At 40.0% G+C, this 20,451-nt stretch overlaps 1 protein-coding gene and 1 long non-coding RNA gene across 2 annotated transcripts in view; one reads left to right on the forward strand and one right to left on the reverse strand.

Moving 5' to 3' along the window:
* LOC135436399 (uncharacterized) overlaps nucleotides 1-13,457 on the reverse strand; it is an 86,009-nt gene extending 72,552 nt beyond the window's left edge. Inside the window, exon 1 of the long non-coding RNA XR_010437513.1 lies at nucleotides 13,375-13,457. This is a non-coding gene — a long non-coding RNA (uncharacterized LOC135436399). The remainder of the gene's footprint in view (nucleotides 1-13,374) is intronic.
* Nucleotides 7,067-20,451, forward strand: part of lbl (ladybird late) — a 40,457-nt gene continuing 27,072 nt past the window's right edge. Inside the window, exon 1 of the mRNA XM_064693988.1 lies at nucleotides 7,067-7,926. Coding sequence (XP_064550058.1) covers nucleotides 7,233-7,926 — 694 coding nt within the window. The 5' untranslated portion in view covers nucleotides 7,067-7,232. The remainder of the gene's footprint in view (nucleotides 7,927-20,451) is intronic.

Raw genomic sequence — 20,451 nt, forward strand, 5'->3', positions numbered from 1 at the left:
TTGAGCGTAATTCATTTAATCCGGGCAATGTTGGGTAATTTCTGCTAGTTATAACAGAAAGCTAGAGTGTTCCAAGCAGCACAGTCGACGGTGTGATATTCGGCATTCTCTATAAGCACTACCTTAGCCAAGGATTCGAACCGTTTTTGCCTGTGCTGGGTTATATCTTCTGGTTATAAGAGAAGCCTTCAACGTTCCAGGATATGCTGGATTATTTCTTCTTGTTATAACATAAATCTTGAACATTCTTTACAGCATTACAATATTCTCTACAAGCACTACTCCAGCCGAGGATTTGAACCATCGCTCAGCTGCTTGCAAGACTGGGCCCATTTGAGAACCTAGCTAGTGAGAACTGTAACAACTTCTGCTAAGATATGCATTTAAAGCTGCTTAAATTTGAGCCCTAAAGGTTGGGAACCAAGCATAATCTCTCAAGCTCTCAAGCTGCGAGTTGTTAAAAGTTTCAAGCTTCCATTCAGCAGCAAGCAAATGTGTTATCTTTATGATGCACTGCTCCATTTAAAAGAGATAATGTTAGCTATGGGCCATGCTCTGGTAGCAGCAGCCCAGAGTTCGCTCAGATCAGAAACAAAAGCCGCCCGATCAATATCCATATCGAGTTCCATCTTCCAGCTACCATCCAATTAGCTGGTGCGCGTGCAGAACACACACGTAGCTCGTCGCCAGCCCCCAGCTGTATATATTTATATTTACATTTATATATATATATATATATATATGTCTGTCTTATATGCATATGTGGGTCTATGTCTTTTGGGTATTTGATTCACGCGTCCCATTCGAAGAGTCGTTATGGCCACTTAATTCGTTTGATGCCAATGAATTGACGTTGACGCCAGCCGCTATATCATCGATAAGAAGAGGAGAAAGAGAGACCCACAATAAAAAAAAAACGAGAGAGAAGGGCTATCTTCGGCACGCCGAAGATTTAATACCCTTGCAGACCCAACCTTTTCAAAATGCTCATAGTGCTTTGCCCGTATCTAAGAAGCACAGGGAAAATAGTTAATGCCGAGGTTGGTCAAGATATCTTAATAAACAAGAGAGTTTTCCATGCAAGATATTTTTCGACCGATCGTTCCTATGGCAGCTATATGATATAGTGGTCCGATCTCGATAGGATTTTGCATATATACAAGATGCATAGTAAAAATAATAAATGCCGAGTTTGGTCAAGATATCTTGATAAAAAAAAAACTTTTTCATAGAACAACTTAATTTACGACCGATCGTTCCTATGGCAGCTGTATGATATAGTAGTCCGATCTTAATAGGATTTTGCATATATTTGAGGAGCATAGTGAAACTAATAAATGCCGAGTTTGGTTAAGATATCTTGAAAAACAAAAAAGTTTTCCATGCAGAAACTACTTTTCGACCGATCGTTCCTATGGCAGCTATATGATTTAGTGGTCCGATGTAAAAAAGATTTTGCATAAATGTAGGGGACATAGTCAAACTTAAAAATGGCGAGTTTGGTCAAGATATTTTGATAAACAAAAAACTTTTTCAAACAACAACTTAATTTACGACCGATCGTTCCTATGGCAGCTATATGATATAGTAGTCCGATCTTAATAAGATTTTGCACATATTTGAGGAGCAAAGTAAAACTAATTAATGCCGAGTTTGGTCAAGATATCTTGAAAAACAAAAAACTTTTTCATACAAGAACCTCATTTTCGATCGATCGTTCTTATGGCAGCTATATGATATAGTGGTCCGATCCAGCTGGTTCCGACATATTTACTACGTGCCGCAGAAAGAAGCACTTTTGCAAAGTTTCATAAAGATAGCTTTAAAACTAAGAGACTAGTTCGAGTCGGCTGTTGATACTGATCAAGAATATATCTACTTTATGGCGTCGGAAATGTCTCCTTCTATGCGTTACACATTTCACGGCAACATTATAATACCCTCTGCTAGGGTATAACAACGACAAGATATTGTGAAAATCAAAAGTTTCACAGCTCCAACTACAAAAGTGTTAATGTCTGTCACTTAAGTAAGAGCCCCGATCTGCCCCCCCTCCCCCTTTTGCCCTGCTCCACACTCGCCGCTGACATTAAGCTTCATCAGAAATTCAACTTCAAACTCCAATTTGCATACAAATTAAAGCCGGGCACTCAGAAATGTTTTTTTTAAAAGAGTTTTCGGTTTGTTTTTTTAGTTTCCAATTTTTGTGTTTCGGTTTTTTTCGTTGACCACAACAAAGAGCCGCATAAAATCCCCCTAAAATGCAGCCAAGGGGCAAACAGCTACCGATTTTATTATTGATAATGTTTTGATTTATCACAAAAAGCTTAAAAATATTGCCCGAGCCCGGGTCGGAGCCGGAGACCGAGTGTCTCTTCTGTCTTCTGGATTAACTTTGCGTTCCTCTCGTTTCGAGCCAATTATTTGAATGCGGTTAGCGGCATCAGCAGCTACTTTGTTGATGTCACTTAAGTTTAATACTTGTGGCTTTCTGCTCCACTTGGGCAAGTCAATCCAATAAAAAACACTCGAAGAAATCGGGGCTCTAAATACAACTCTCACTTGAATAATCGTTGCCTAACCTCGGTTCGTGGACCACATCTGTGAGCCCAGAATAAAAGTATTTCGTATGTAGACTTTCGTATAGTATGCACAGATACAGAATATTTCACTTTTTTAATACCCTGCTAGAATGGGAAAGGTAGAGCCTTTTGCCTTGGTATATACTAACTTTTCCATGTCACATTTAAGCCCTAAAAATTGCATAAAGATCGGACTGTAAGCTCCGAAGTTAATCAAGAATGCCTTAACCCATATCTACCGTTGGGCTAAAGGAAGAAGAAGAGCAGCCGCATTTGAGTACAAAATATTCGACTTTTTCTCTGAGTGCACGATCAACTTGTAATTGCTATAGAAATTTTATAGATTACTAGACTTTTTCTCTGAGTGCATGATCAACCAGTAATTGCTCTAGAATACTCGACTTTCGTTGTTCGACTTTTTTTCTGAGTCCAAGATCAACTATTGATTGCTATAGAAATAATATATTATACATTTTCTCTGAGTGCACGATCAACTAATAATTTCTATAGAAATGTTCTAGAATACTAGACTTTTTCTCTTATATAGTAGACTTTTTCTCTGAGTGCACAATCAACTAGTAATTACTATAGAAATGTTATAGAATACCAGACGTATTCTCTGATATACTAGAATTTTTCTCTGATATACTAGACTTTTTCTCTGGGTGCACGATCAGCTAGTAATTGCTATAGGCATGTTCTAGAATACTACACTTTTTCTCTGATATACTAGAATTTTTCTCTGATATACTAGACTTTTTCTCTGAGTGCACGATCAGCTAGTAATTGCTATAGAAATGTTCTGTTGCCTGACACAAAACGCTTTCGTTTTGTGGTCAAAAATCTGCATAATTATTTGGCAAAATGTTGACAGCTGCAGGTGATGTAGTCCCTCTCCCTCTCTCCCTCTCTCTCTCAGTCCCTCTCTCGCTGTCTGTGTGTCAACCAGTGTGACCAAAGCTGATCGCTGTTCTAGAGCCCGGCACTCGATTTGCACATTCGTCACAGGCTTTGGGCACAGCTGAGAATCGCGCAGCGAGCGAGTTCATTAATTGGCATGCATTTTGGGCATTTGCCACAAAATGTGGCACAACTTCATCATCGGGAGCCGCAAGCAGAGCCGCAGTCACAGCTAAACAAAAGGCGACATTAATGCTGCGCCGGCAGCCGAGACCGCCCGAAGGGGCGTGACGAAATTCGTGACAACAGCAACAACAATGCGAATGACTTTATTACCAAGTGACACTCGTGGCTGATGCCTACCTCCCCTCCCCTCCCCTCACACCTCCCCTCACCCCACTCACCGCACACACCCCTCGATGATATTGTATACAAATACTCGCCCGGAGAGTACTCGTTCCCTGGGGACTTGCCCGGGCCTGCCAGCTGTCCCTCCGGCACCTCGCTGTCACCTCTATCTGTCCCTCTGTCTGTTGGGACAATAAACACTTCAGCTATTTATGAGGTTTTAATGAACACTCTGCGGCCATCTTGTGCTGACTAATGAAAAGGATACCGATACATGCATTTGGCTTATGAATTTGCAGAAATTTTTAGAGGCGTGTCAAATCGGAACGAGTCGAGTCGGGGCGAGTCGGGGCTAGGCTAGGGGCGCGCGCGCTAATTATGATTGACAGGGCGTGTCGCGTCTATTGAGGCGCCCAATTAAGTCGCATTTTGTAATTGATTTCGAATATACATATCTACATATCTACATATCTAAACATACGGCTGAAGGGCGCGTTGCTATGCGGCAACTTTCCTAAATTGAACCAAAGGCAACAACAACAACAACATGAAGAAGAACAACATTTAAGTCAAGTGCAGGCATTAATCAAGCCACAGACGGCCATCTTGAAACGAAAGGAAACCAACGGCAAATGCCAAGCAACGGCATTGAAAGATAACAACCAGGCGCAACAAAAGCAGAAATCGGCGCAACTTTTATACCCTTTTAGCCTAGCCAGGATATACCATTAAATGTGAGAAAATATACATTATTAATACGTTATTTTCATTTACAATATATTTATGCAAATTTGAAGAGCGTATCGCATGCAATAATTTACTATTTTGAGATCAAAGGGAACTTATTTTCAAGAAAGGGATAGATATCATTCAGGCTCGTGTAAATACACTCTGAGAAAATAAATAGTTTTTAGTATATTCTCTCAACCTATTCGAACTTATCTTGACTTGAAATCCAAACAGATGTTCATTAACAAAGTATTCGAAAAAAGGACTTAAATACCATAAAGATCTCTTGATATATGTTGTATATACACTCAGAGAAAAAAAAATGAAATAAATTCTGCTATGATTGAGTCATATTTTGTAAGGTTTCGTTCAAAGTTAAAAGTACTTGAATTAAGTTGCAAACAACTTGATATTAAAAAGTAAAAAATCAGAAAAAAATATTTAATAAAAATACAGATCAACATACGTTCATCAATAGTTCTTCTTATATTTAATATGTACACTCAGAGAAAAACAATGAAGTATATTAACTGGGATGCATTTCGCACCGTTTTGTTGTTAAAATTTAAGTTTGTATATATTTTGTTCTTCGAAAATCTTATAAAAGGTTTGAACCAACCTAATCTTAAAAAATAAATATAATAATAATTTTAAATAATCTTGGATTAAGAATAAGTTTTGCAAGAGCTTTTTAAGTATGTTGTATGTACACTCAAAGAAAAACAATGAAGTAAACTCTTCCATGTCTGGTAGACTGTTCACACTATTATCTTATTCAAATTTTGCAATTCATTCTGTTCTTAAGAATACTGATTGAATTGTGGTGATCAATAGTTACATAAATTAGCAAAAACAACTTAAATTAAAGACTTTTTACAAGAATTTTCTCACTCAAAATAAATTTTAAACGTTGTCAGTAGAAATAACTTGATTTTTCCGATGACTTCGATTTTTCTCGAAGTGCACTCGTTCTGCTTGGAAATCTGGAATATGCCAAATGATTATTTCCCAAAGTGTCGCATTTTTTATGATTTAGCCAAGTGATGTTAACTTGAGAAGGGCACAAAATGTATTATCGATTCCGGTTCAACAGTTGCATCATTTCACTTAGCTAAGTCCACGAGTGGGAGTGGTAGGGTGCAAGGGATAGGGGGGAGAGGGGCGCATTGCAGTTAAATAGACATTTGCATGCAAAAGATATGTCGGAAAAAACCGGGACAAACAACGAAGCAAAAATTGAATAAAACACAAACACACACACACATGAACAGGCACACACAAACACACACACACAAGCACACACATGACGTATATGTAACAGTGCAAAAGCTGAGCAAAAGACAAATGTGATTTACTGCAATCAATTTAAATGCAATGCAACAAGGGCCAGGAGTGGTGACTGGGCCAAGGGAGAGAGGCAGCGAGTGAGGCAATGACAAAGGCAGAAGAAGAGCAGCAGCGGCAGCGGCAGCGAATTCAAGACAAACGAATGTGTGCCAAAGCAAAATATACGAATGCACACACACATATCTATGTACATACACACATGCATATACATATATTTTTACTTTGCCATAAGAATGAGAATGGGGCTATGACAACGACAACGACAGCGACTGCGACAGCGACGTCGACGTCGACGGCGACACCTTCCACAAAGCTGATTTTAAAGACTTTTGCGCAAATTGCCGCAGTCAGCGAATACATCAGCGGCGAAAATAGGCGCTCACAAAGGCGAAAAGGCAAGAAAAACAAAACGGTACAAGCAGCAGAGGCTGAAACTAGACATCATTATTGATGACAATTGAGTGCGCCAGCGAGCAGCAGCTGGACAGGAGTTAACGAAAAAGGAGAAGAGGAGCGCTCTGTGCGTGTGCGTGTGCGAAGAGCGGAAGAGTAGAGAGTGGAGAGCGAGTAAAGAGGACAGAAACTGCAGCAGCAGCAATTACGATAATTAACACAGTCAGCCGCGCGGAAAGGCAGCCTCACACCAAAACACAGTGGAATGAGCAAACGAGAGAGAGAGAGAGAGAGAGCGAGAGAGTGATTGAACGAGGAGTGTCGGGGCGTAAAGGGTGAGTGTGTGAGCGAGCGAGAGCTTCGAACGAGCGCATGTCAAATTGTTCAAATTGATGACGTTCGCACGTTGACAGCCCCGTTGAACTGATGCGAGAGTGTGTGTGTGTGTGTGTGAGAGAGTGAGAGTGAGCGCATGCCGAACGCTGATTGGCCAGCTCAAAGCACGCCTCTGTTTGGCTTCGATTCCAATTAGAAGCCGAACTGCGCAGCTGCAGCTGTGACGTCATCGAGCGCACAGGCAACAAACTCGTTTGGCTTTCGGTCGCTCCAAACTGGTTGGGGGCAGGCAGCGCCAACGAACGAGAGCGAGAGCGAGCGAGCGAGCGAGCGAGGTAGAGGGAGAGAGCGCACTCAGCCCAAAACCATTTTCATCGAGACGAGAGCCGAGTCGCAGCGGCAGCCGCTCGCGTTGCTGTGTTGAATGTGGAACGTTGCACGTTCGCAGTCGCTGTCGCTGTTGTTGCCGTTGTGCGCGTATTTGCCGACGCGTTTTCGAAAATTTCCAAATGTGTAAAATGTGCGTCTCATGTGCTAATTAATGAACTAAACGGGAAATTGAACCTTTGAACTTGATTAGAATTAGAGCTAATTGAAATGCCGCAACGAACGCCGAGTCCCGTGGCCCTGAGTGCCGCACGCAGCTGCAGCAGTCCGGCCGTATCCGAGATCTCCGTGGGCTCGCCCAGTCCGCCGCCGCCGCCGCTCAACATGAAACGCCTGCGAATGCTGCGCAGTCCGGCGACCATCCGCAAGTGCAGCCAGCCGGGCGCCGGCGAGCGCATCAAAAGCTTCTCCATAGCCGATATACTGGGCCGGGCGGAGGTGGAGGAGGAGGAGCGCCCAGCACCGCCCATAGAGCGCCTGCAGGCGCCACAGCCGTTGTTGGCCACGGCGTCGCCTGCCATGCTGCATCCCGGACTGCATCCGTTTCTGCCACCGGCGCTGCTGCACAGCTATGAGCAGCGTCTGGCGTGGGACTATCAGCGCCAGCTGCAGGAGCACTTCCAGGCGCAGCTGCTGCGCCAAATGAGCATGGATCCCGCCAGAATACCCATACCCTCCGAGGATGGCAGCTCCGAGGAGCGTTCACAGCGCTCCAGCAGCAGCAACGGCAGCACCGACTGCTGCACGCCCCACCAGGGCCAGCCCAAGCTAACAGGCCGAGGGCCAGAGGAGAAATCAAAGCAAATAAATGGCCATGAGCCCGGCCAGAAGCCAGCAGCGGGCGCCGATACGCCGCTCGATGCGCTCTTTCAGCTATCGACCAAAAACTTTGACGAGGAGCAGGGTAAGTGTTGCCCCCCAACTTGGGTTGCAAGTGTTGCAACCGCAACCGCAAGTAAATTACATTTTAATATAAACTGATTTGCTATTGGAGCAGCTCGGCAGCTCGGCAGCTCATCAGCCATTAGCTCGGCTCTCGACTTGATCAATTGCTATACCCTGTACTAATGGAAATGTGTGAATGGGGTATACGGGTTTTGTGTGTATGTATGTGACGGGTAGAAGAAGGCAACTCTCATCTTATATCCCCTTTTATATCCCATCTTATATCCCATATCTCCCATAAAGTATACAAGTTCTTGCTCAGGAGGATGGCTAAGTAGATCCATCTGTGTAAACTTTTTAATCCCGGAAACTACAAAAGCTTGAGGCTTAAAATTGGAATAATATATTCTCCTATAAGCGACTAAGTTTGACCCATTTTTAACATATCGATAAATATCGATTTCGAGCCATGTTTCTTTTATGCAAAACTCGAGTATTATATCAATAATTTATGAAGCAAATGGAATGATATAATGTCCATTTATATATAGAAAGAAGCTGGAATGATTGACATATGTTTGATGCTTGATTATATTCAGCATAAAGCGGAAAAACATCGATAAATCGACTATCGATAAATATCGATTTCGAGACATGGTTTCTTTATGCAAAACTCGGGTAGTATAATAACATTGTATGAAGCAAATGGAATGATATAACGTCTATTTATCTGCTTGTTGCTTGATTAGATTCTTCTTAAAGCGTAAATAAATCGATTATCGATAAATATCGATTTCGCGACCTGGCTCTTTCATACAAAACTCGAGTACTACAATAATATTTGATGCAAATGTCTACTTTTATATAGAAAAAAACTGGAATGTTTTTAAAGACAGCTTGTCGTTTGGGTTCAGGGCATCTGCTAGTCGTGCACTCCCTAGACTGGAGCACTCTTACTTGCTGCTTGATGAGATTCTGCTTAAAGCGTAAAAACAGTAGTTGGGGTCAGGCCAGTCCGAGGTGGCTAAATCAATTTTAGCCATTACCCGACACGGTTTCAGTGTTTCAGTTTTCAGTGTTTCAGTGTTTCCACACACATTGAGATTGCCTCCAACTGATCTCTGATGGCATCGGCGCATGCGTATCGTTCGGCATAATTTGCTTAGCGGCGTTGATTTCTCGTTAAGACGGACAGACGGACGGACAGTCAGATTGATAGAGAGAGGGGGGGGGGGGGGGGGACTTGGCAATCCATCAGCTCGTCCGCTGACTCAATTGTGTTGCATAAAGAAGAAGAAGCAGAGAAAACGCGGCTACTGAAATTGAATTTACGCGCCGCACGTACAGCCACAATTTGTGGTGCATCCACAACTGATCAACTCTCGATCCGAACAGCTACTGGCATTGACTCTCGGCCGCAATATGATTGCGCTTACGACTCTGTTTATGATTGTGATTATGATTCTGATTATGTTGATGATTCTCCCTCTGATTAGTCCACTTTACTTTTTTTTTTCGCAAACTGATTTTCCCAGGGCAGCCCAGGCCATCCGGTTGGATGGCCAACAATCTTGGCTAATAGGAACATGATCAAAAGGCGCAGAGCAGCAGGCGCAGCTCGTGAGCATTGCCTACTTCCGTTCCAGCGCAGCGCAGTCGGGGCGGTAATTAGCAGGGTGTTCCTCCAGCTAAGTAACCCGCACAGCGACAAAACTGTACACAAATAATAATTACAAAAATGGGAGAAAATGTGGGGGAAAATTGTTGTAAAAATGGCTGAAAAGTTGTTGCGATTTCAGACAATGACAAAATTGTCGTTAGGGCTCGTCAATTATGAGCCCAAAATAATACTTAATAATTGCCGAGGCACGGGCTGCTTCTTGATTAAACGCCAAGACAATTGGCACAGACAGTTAAAGAGGGAGGGATTGAGGGGGAGAGGGGCTGCTCAGCGGATGCAGCCCTAATTACAATTTAATTACTGAAAAACTTTTCCCACTTGACAAAAGGCAGCCGCAATGGCAGCCAAAGATGCGGCCCAGCCAAGCGTGAGCCACAAAACGCACAAAACACAAATAAAACAGCAACAACAACAACTAAAACAACAACAACATTGACATTAACAACAACAAAGAAAAGATCTTGAGTTGACAGTTGATTTGACAGATAGCAGTGTAAACATTTTACAACATGCGGGTTGCCGCTCTTCTGTGGCGAGGCACTCGCAACAAATTAGTTCAACTAGACGTATACTTAATGCCCAGTCAAGAGGGTGCCAAAAAGCATATTAACTACATATATATATACATACTAGAGAAAATCAACCGGCGTTGCCCGGTTCAAAATGGTGCCAGCTTCAGGCACATACTACATGCTTTTATTGCATTAATTTATTTAAAAGAAAAAGGACAAAGAAGGCTATCTTCTTCTATCACGCCGAACACTTAATACCCTTGCAGACCGAAGCTTTTCATAATGTTCAAATTGCTTTGCTCGTATCAAAGAAGCACAGGAATAATAGTTAAGGTCGAGTATGCTTGGATATCTTAATACACAAAAAAGTTTTCCATGCAAGAACCTCAATTTCGACCGATCTTTCCCATGGCAGCTATATGATATAGTAGTGCGATGTAAATAAGATTTTGCATTAATGTAGGTAACATAGTAAAACTTATGAATGGCGAGTTTGGTCAAGATATCTTGAAAAACAAAAAAGTTTTCTATACAACAACTTAATTTACGACCGATCGTTCCTATGGCAGCTATATGATATAGTGGTCCCATCTAGCCGGCTCCGACATATTAGAGACTAGTTCGCATAGAAACCGACGGACGGACAGACGGACGAACGGACAGACAGTACACAAAATATATATGACAGCATTTTAATTGACAAAGCAACTACAACATAGGAAAAATTTAATGGAAATGTTCTCAATTTATTATTATTGCTTTTTGCTTTGCTGCCATATATTTGAACCGGCGACCTTTCCCTTGTTAGTCCGACACATGTTCATGACGTCACAGCGCAAACAGTTATTCGGCTGTGTGGTCGTTGATCTTTTTCCCCTAGTTGAAGCTCAAGTTTTCCAATTCCCCAAAAGGAAGCTTCAGTAAACATCACAAGTCAATCAGTCAATCAATCAATCTGGACAAACTCTTTAATGTGTATAGAGATATAAAATGCTCGACATACATTTGTAATTAGATGCAAACGTGTCGAGCTGCTGCTGCGTTTGCTAAGTGCCATGCAAACTGGATTTTAACCAACATCGTTTAGAATATCATTTTCCAGTCACGTCAGCAATTGGCAGGCCCAGCTAATATCCAACTAATACCCAACTATGCCGGCTATCTATAGTCTATGGTATTCCATATTGACAGTTGACTGAGGAAAATTGCCTTCGGCTTTTCTGTTTCACACGTAACCAATACAAAACGCAGACAGGGTCATACAAGCGACAGATATGTGTGTATACACTGCAAAAAAAAGCGAGGTGCCTATATAGAAGAATACCAAAACTAAAATGTAACTCAATGAGAATGTTATTGATAAAATAAATCTAATTTTTGGCCACAAATTTAAGTACAAGATTTAAAAGTTTTATTTTAATTATAAATAATAAAAAGTTAACCAAATTTTGTGCTGTGTCGGAAACAAACAACAGACTCAAACAACGTGACATTCAAAATGGCGTGCGCTGATTATCGAACGCCCCTCAAGTGCCACGCCCACGCTGATGTTATGCACACAGAACATGAAGCTATGTCCACACACGAGCATTAGCCCGATATATATCTGGCATATTAGTGGCAATTTGATTTATAATTCCGGTTGCATTATTTGCCCGCTGTTGAAGATCTGATAAAAACCATGTGGATTGTCTTTAATAATTATGGAAATTGTGTGTAGTTTGGATAAGCTAATAAGCAGTTAGCGAGACCCAATAAAAGATGGACGCGATTGATAAGATTGTTAAATATAACCAGGGCAAATATAATTAAAGAATGCCGCTGGTTCAATTTGAGGTTTGAACCAGCAATTTGCCTTTGAGTTCCAGGTTTGAAGTTGGTTCGATTCGCGGTTTGAACCAGCTATTTGCCTTAGAGTTCCAGCTGTGAAGCTGGTTCGATTCGTGGTTTGAACCAGCTCTTTGCCTTTAAGTTGAATTTGTAAAGTTGCTTCGATTCGTGCTTTGAACCAGCTCCTTTTCTTTATGTTCCATTTGTAAAGCTGGTTCGATTTGTGGTTTGAACTAGATCTTTTTCTGTAAGTTCCAATTATGAAGATGGTTCGATTCGAGGTTTGAACCAGCTCTTTTTCTTTATGTTCCATTTGTGTAGCTGGGTCGATTCCCGGCTTAAACCATCTCTTTGCCTTTGAGTTCCATTTGTGAAGCTGGTTCGATTTGTGGTTTGAACCAGCTCTTTTTCTTTAAGTTCCATCTATGAATTTTCTTCGATTCGTGGTTTGAGCCAGCTCTTTTTCTTTAAGTTCCGTTTATGAAACTGCTTCGAATCGTGCTTTGAACCAGCTCTTTGTCTATAAGTTCCACCTATAGAGCTAGTTTACATCGCTTTACTTTTGGTTCACGGTTTGGTTCATATTAAAGAACGAATTGCAGTTCCGGATTCGAGTCGCTCCGATTAAGAACATAAACAACAACTATTTCCTAAAATAATTGATTGACTCTTCGATCGAGAACACTTTGGGATAATTATAAACAAATCAGCAAAAAACACTTGAGAGAATTGTCGTAAACGGCGCAACCTTCGATTACAAATGCAATTTCATTCAATTTAAATGTTTAGCGGGAAAAGGTGAGCACATCACGAGGCGTTTTAGCCCATTGAATAATCATAAAATTGGCTGGCAAAAATCAACAGCAATTTCCAAACATAAATCAAATCAAACAAAAAGAAAAATCCAATAAACAGATGAAAACACAACAAAAAAAAACAAAACAATTCATTTCGAATGATTAATAGCAGCGCAACGTTTCAACAAAAATTTGTTAATGACATTAAAAAACGGCTAAAAACACAATAACAACAAAAAGCAGCAACAAAAAGCTACCATAAAAATTACAAAGCAAAAACCGCGAATCGCTTGCGATTGCCTCAATAAAATTAATAAGATGACTGCAGGCGCAAAAAAAAAAGCATTATTAATAAAAGAGAGAATGGTTAGCCTCGGCACGCCGAAGATTAAATACCCTAAGGACGAGCGAGGCAAGTTGTGAAGTGTGCTGACTTTAGGTTAGAAAAACAAAAGGTTTTCCATGCAAAAATTAATAATATATAGATAATATATAGATATACTAGTCAAACTCAAAGTCTGCGTTTGTTTGAAAAACATCAACAACAAATCGGCTGGTCGCCAGTTCAAATTCAGCAGCAATTTTCGATTTTATATCTGATTTTTATAGTTTTCGAATTGAATTGAATAATAAATTTATGTACTTACCTTCTTATATTTAATTGCCAACAGCTTTTCTTCTTGTCAAAAAATTAAAACATTTTTTTTTAATGGCTCACAGAAAAAAATTTGAAAAAAATGTTAAATTATGAATTAAAACACTTTTTCTTTCATACCTTTTCTTTCTTAGAAAAAAAATTTAACATTTGATCCCAAAATTAAACACAGAAAAAAAATGTGAAAAAAATATTAAATTATTTAAAAAAAATCACATTTTATGCCAAAAAAAAAAGGAACACATTAAAACACCAGAAAAAAATCACAGAAAAAAATTAGAAAAAAATATAAATTCACGCCTTGACTTCCTTTCTTCCTTTCTGCATTAACTGAAAAACACTGAAAGAATTAGAATAATTAATTACTTGAAGTTGAATATAAATATCTAAAGTCATATATAAAAATACAATATAACAGCGGGTATATCCCGGCCTTGCCCTTGGCTGAAACATTAAGTTCTTATGTAGAGGCTTAAAACTAAGTTTCATGCTAATCGGAAACCTCTTCTTCCACGTGCTGCACACCTCATGACAAAAGTGCAATACCCTCTAAAAGTGTATACAAATGAAAACACATTCTAACAGCGCGCGATGCGAGGCTTGGAAAAAAAAGGCTGCCTTGGGGCTTGGCTAGCAAACAAGTTGACAAGCTGGCGCTCGCATAAATTCGCTAATTAACGGTTGAGCCGCGCAAAAGTTGAAAACAAAAAGAAAAGTATATATAAATAAATATTTTATTAAGCAAAAATTGGCAACAGAAATATGAGTTTGCGTGTTGTGCGGCCATAAAGCATTTGCATTTCTAGCTGGCCATTAAAAATTCGCAAAATACCAACGCGAACTGCGTGGCAACAGATTTTTTTTCTTTCTTTCTTATAATTTTTTTCTTATCGTTTTTTTTTTTGCTTTCACTGCGCGCAACTCCCCCCGCCGCGGGGCTGCATGCGGCACACACACGTTTGGGTGGTCCGAACAGACCTTTGAGCAAATTGCAGCAGCAGCAGCAGCAGCGAGTGACTCGCCTGCTAAAAGGCCAACACACTCACACACACAGTCAGGCACACACACGCACACTCCGGGCCTTATAAAAGGTGTGCAAAAGCAACGCACTGAAGGTGTTACCTGCACGCTTTTGATGAGCACTAATTGAGCTCAAGTTGCATTTTTCTTGGCCGGCCCATTACCCCGCGCCACGTCAAGATCAAAGCCGGCAAGCCGGCCATATAAAAGAGTATAGAGACAAGCGAAAATCAGGCATCGACAGTTGCCCGCGAGAGAGAGAGAGAGAGCGAGAGAGAGAGAGGGAATCCTACTGCACACAATTTTGGTAATAACTTTATCATACGTACCATATGGGAGGCCCAGACCTTAGCCCAACTGTTGCCAAATACCAAAGAGGAAGCCAAAACAAATGACTCGCCGTAGCTCGAGTCCGTGTCCGTGTCCGTGTCCGAGTCGAAGTCGAAGTCGGCGTCCGATTCATTGCCAGACATATGGGCGGCCCTTGGCGAGTCAGGACCTTGTCAAAGTTCTTAAAAACGCATTCGCATTCGCGTTTATGCCAAACATTAATCAACAGCAGCAGCAGCAGCGGCAGCCGCAGTGGACTTGAGCTGTGAATTTTCGGCATGTGGTGTCGAACAGGAACATCAAAAGCCCGCGCCACGCACATAAAAAGCCATTTAAAAACGCATTTTCTGCAGTTGCCCCACCAAGTGACCCCGCGGGGCCCAATGGGGCCAATGCAATTGCAAACACGAGTGCGGCTTTTGCGCCCAAAGATTGATGCATTCAGAGACAGCCCAGCGGAAGGGACATGGCAGGGCTAGGCGCTGGAAAACGCACAGGAAAAACCCCGACTGACTGACTGACTGACTGCGTCGCTGGCTCGTTATCGCAGTGCATTGTGGGGGTATTATATGGGTCACTTGGCGCCTTAGCATAGGCAAAACCAGTTTAGCCGACTAGGTGTGGGCAATTAGCCCCAACCAAAGCAAAAGACGAGCTCCGAAACAGGTACTGTGGGATGCAGATACAATTGCAGCAAAAATCAAGATACAGATACAGATACAGATACAGATACAGATACAGATACAGATACAGATACAGATACAGATACAGATACAGATACAGATACAGATACAGATACGAGATACAGATACAGATACAGATACAGATACAGATACAGATACAGATACAGATACAGATACAGATACAGATACAGATACAGATACAGATACAGATACAGATACAGATACAGATACAGATACAGATACAGATACAGATACAGATACAGATACAGATACAGATACAGATACAGATACAGATACAGATACAGATACAGATACAGATACAGATACAGATACAGATACAGATACAGATACAGATACAGATACAGATACAGATACAATACAGATACAGATACAGATACAGATACAGATACAGATACAGATACAGATACAGATACAGATACAGATACAGATACAGATACAATACAGATACAGATACAGATAGATACAATACAGATACAATACAATACAGATACAATACAATAGATATACAGATACATAAATACAATACAGATACAATACAGATACAGATACAGATACAGATACAGAGATACAATAGATACAGATACAGATACAATACATATACAATACAGATACAATACAGATACAGATACAGATACAATACAGATACAGATACAATACAGATACAGATACAATACAGATACAGATAAATACAATACAGATACAATACAGATACAATACAGATACAGATACATAGATACATAGATACAATACAGATACAATACAATACAGATACAGATACAATACAGATACAGATAAATAATACAGATACAGATACAATAAGATACATAATACAGATACAGATACAATACAGATACAATACAATACAGATACAGATACAGATACAGATACAGATACATAGATACAGATACAGATACAGATAAATACAGATACAATACAGATACAGATACAGATACAGATACAGATACAGATACAGATACAGATACAGATACAATACAGATACAATACAATACAGATACAGATACAGATACAGATACAATACGATACAGATAGATACAATACAGATACAGATACAGATACAGATACAGATACAGATACAGATACAGATACAGATACAGATACAGATACGATACATACGATAAATACAGATACAGATACAGATACAGATACAGATACAGATACAGATACAGATACAATACAATAAATAGATACAATACAGATACAGATACAATACAATACAGATACAGATACAATACAATACAATACAATATACAATACAGATACAGATGCAATACAGATACAGATACAGATACAGATACAGATACAATAAATACAATACAGATACAATACAATACAATAAATACAGATACAATACAATACAGATACAATACAGATACAGATACAGATACAGATACAGATACAATACAGATACAGATACAGATACAGATACAGATACAGATACAGATACAGATACAGATACAGACAGATACAGATACAATACAGATACAGATACAGATACAGATACAGATACAGATACAGATACAGATACAGATACAGATACAGATACAGATACAGATACAATACAGATACAGATACAGATACAGATACAGATACAGATACAGATACAGATACAGATACAGATACAGATACAGATACAGATACAGATACAGATACAGATACAGATACAGATACAGATACAGATACAGATACAGATACAGATACAGATACAGATACAGATACAGATACAGATACAGATACAGATACAGATACAGATACAGATACAGATACAGATACAGATACAGATACAGATACAGATACAGATACAGATACAGATACAGATACAGATACAGATACAGATACAGATACAGATACAGATACAGATACAGATACAGATACAGATACAGATACAGATACAGATACAGATACAGATACAGATACAGATACAGATACAGATACAGATACAGATACAGATACAGATACAGATACAGATACAGATACAGATACAGATACAGATACAGATACAGATACAGATACAGATACAGATACAGATACAGATACAGATACAGATACAGATACAGATACAGATACAGATACAAATACAGATACAGATACAGATACAGATACAGATACAGATACAGATACAGATACAGATACAGATACAGATACAGATACAGATACAGATACAGATACAGCGAAAGATACAAATAGGGATAGATCGAGTCATCCGTTGATCAGGAGATCATATATCTATAAATATATACTTAAGAGATTTGGATTGGTATCTTTTTGCGTGGTTATAAAAATTGTGTTTGATAATCGTGCAAATGCAGTGCGACAAATCATATTTACATGGCTGGCTCGAGTCTGGCCCGGCAGCGTCTGCTCCGGAGTCTTTGATGATAAATGCCGAGCGGGCAGCATCAAATTAAAGCATTGGAATCATTAGCAGCGAGGCCGAACAAACGAGCGAGTGGGCAAGCCAGACGCAGGCGAGCGGATGGGAAAATTATTCACAGCTACGGCTGCGGCTCGGGCATTAAGGAGCTGCGGGCTGCGGGTTGCGGAGGCAGCGGGTTGCGGGTTCGACTGCTCCAAAAGGAAGTGGCTGGCAAAAGTGTCCCAGCCGGAGCTGAGGACAAGGTGTTTCTTGTGTTTTGGGCCCATTCGTTGCGCTGCCAGCAGGTGCTTCATTTGACGAACTCGCTTCATGTCGTCACTTCCACAGCTCCGATCTGTATCTGTATCTGTATCTGTAGCTGGTGCCACGAGTAGGGGATCGTTTGATGCAAGATGAATGCGCTTTGTAATGCAAAATTTACAGCTAAGCAGCGGCAATTAGTTCGGCTCGCCATGTGCTCCATTTAAATCGAAAATTTAAAAAACTGCCCTAACGAATTGTGTACATCAATAATGTGTCTGCTTATGGACTGAGCCATAAATTATATTGATCATATACTCAACTAAATTGATCGACCTGTCGAACCAACTTCTTGGGAACCTGATCTAAGTATTCGTCTATCTCTCAGTCGAATTTCTGATAGCCAGAGTACAAAGGAGATCCAATCAGAAAAGCTATTCCAACTTTTGCATAACTTCAAAGAATCAGCTCTTATTAGCTTAAAGTGTTCTCTTATATTTATTAATCTAGTTAAATGTAACTAACAACATCTTTAGTTACAAAAATTCTTTCATTTATTTCTGTTGCTTTGCCCACAACGAATAATTTGTACGCCGTCGAGTTGCGAACCCGTTCGTCCGCTTGTTTTGCTGTCAAAACATGCAATGCCATCATTATTGCATAAATCTTTGTGAGTAAGTCTGACGCATGTCAGACGCATGTACAAAAATTGTATACATTGCGTAAGAGTATTTATTTTTAAACTTTAAACTTTACTTACGTCAGAAATGTAACTCAAAGAAAAAGTTCAGGTTTCCAGCTCAATCAGTCAGTCAATCGTACGTGTCCTTAAGCTTCTCGCTATAAAATAAGTATCTCGGCTTATTTTGACTTGCCTTACCTGAACCAGTCAATCAATCAGTCAGTCAACCAATCAGTCAGTCAATCGGCCAGTCAATAATTCATGCATAGATTAAATAAGTAAGCTTACCTAATTAAATAAATACCTTTGCATGTTTTGATTTTTTTAGGCATATTCAGTCAATCAATCACTCAGTCAATCAATCATTCAGTCAATTAATTAGCACAAACCGTCATGTTTATCAGTATTCGATTCTTAACCTCTATTAAATCATTGGTTTCACTTCTCTTGACTCGCCCTAGCTTAATCTGTCAGTCAGTCAGTTAATCCATCAGTCAATCAGTCATATATACATAGACCAGATCGTTAAGCCTTTAACTCACTTTGAAATTATTAAATTTGTTTCTCTTGAGTTGTCCAAGCTTATTTTGTCAATCGATCAGTCAGTCAGTCAATCAATTAGCAGATTAAGTCATGCACACAAAGATTTGATGCTTAATATTCCCACGCACTTATTTTGACTTTCCTAGCTTAATGAGTCAGTCAGTCATTCAGTTAATCAGTCTGTCAATCAGTCATGTTAGAATTTACTCTACTTGCTCTAGCATAATCAATCAATCAGTTAGTTCATCAGTCACCTTGTCAGCCGCAATTAAATTATTATCTTTGCTTCTCTTAGGTTTTGCTAGCTTACTCAGTCAATCAATCACACAGTCAGTCAGTCAATCAGTCAGCAGAGGGAGACATGCAAATAAAGCTTTAATCCTTAATCGTCTGACTTGTTAGTTAATCGTTTCATTAACTTCTTGACTAGCCTTAACCAAGTCGGTCCGTCAATCAATACTTCAATCAATCCGTCTTGAAGATAAATTCCAATTCCTAAGCTCTCTCATCATTTCCTGTGCTTCTCTTGTAATTCACTTCCAACAACACCCCTGCCCCGATAAAAACATGTAAAAAAAAAACACAAACAACCCCTTGACATAGCATAGAACAATTTTAACAAATACCCAGCACAGTTGCCCCGTTTACCCTAATCCAAATGCCATAATAAAAGCATAACAAATTTTCCAACAATTTCGAGCATTCAGAAAGTAAATTGAAAAGAAATTCAGTGATTTGGAAAAGTGCACGAGTTGTTTACAGCCAACACGCAACAACACACACAAACAACCACCACAACAACAACAACAACAAGAACAACTGGTAGTCCGGAGTCAGCGACAAACTTCACGCTAAAATCAAAGGAAGCTGTGAAAAATGTTTCTTCCCCGAAATGCGCAGCACATAAAAACCGAACAACACAGAACAACACAAAGGGGGCGGCAAGCTGTGGAAAGGTATGCGAGTTGTTCTTGTTGTTGTTGTTGCTGTTGTTGCTGCCAATGTCAACAAAACATTTAACACCTTCAACCGCCTACAGCAGCAGCAGCAGCCCAAAGGGAGGCATATATCTAGCTGCCACTGTGTATTTGTATAATCGTTTATTAAAGTGTGAAGAAAATTAATTTGACTATTTGATGCACTGTCGCTGTTGCA

Source organism: Drosophila montana, unplaced genomic scaffold (genome assembly GCF_035044405.1).
Source record: "Drosophila montana isolate Dmon_TW-CO22-7 unplaced genomic scaffold, ASM3504440v1 contig_3733_1, whole genome shotgun sequence".
In the NCBI taxonomy this organism is placed as follows: Eukaryota; Metazoa; Arthropoda; class Insecta; order Diptera; family Drosophilidae; genus Drosophila; species Drosophila montana.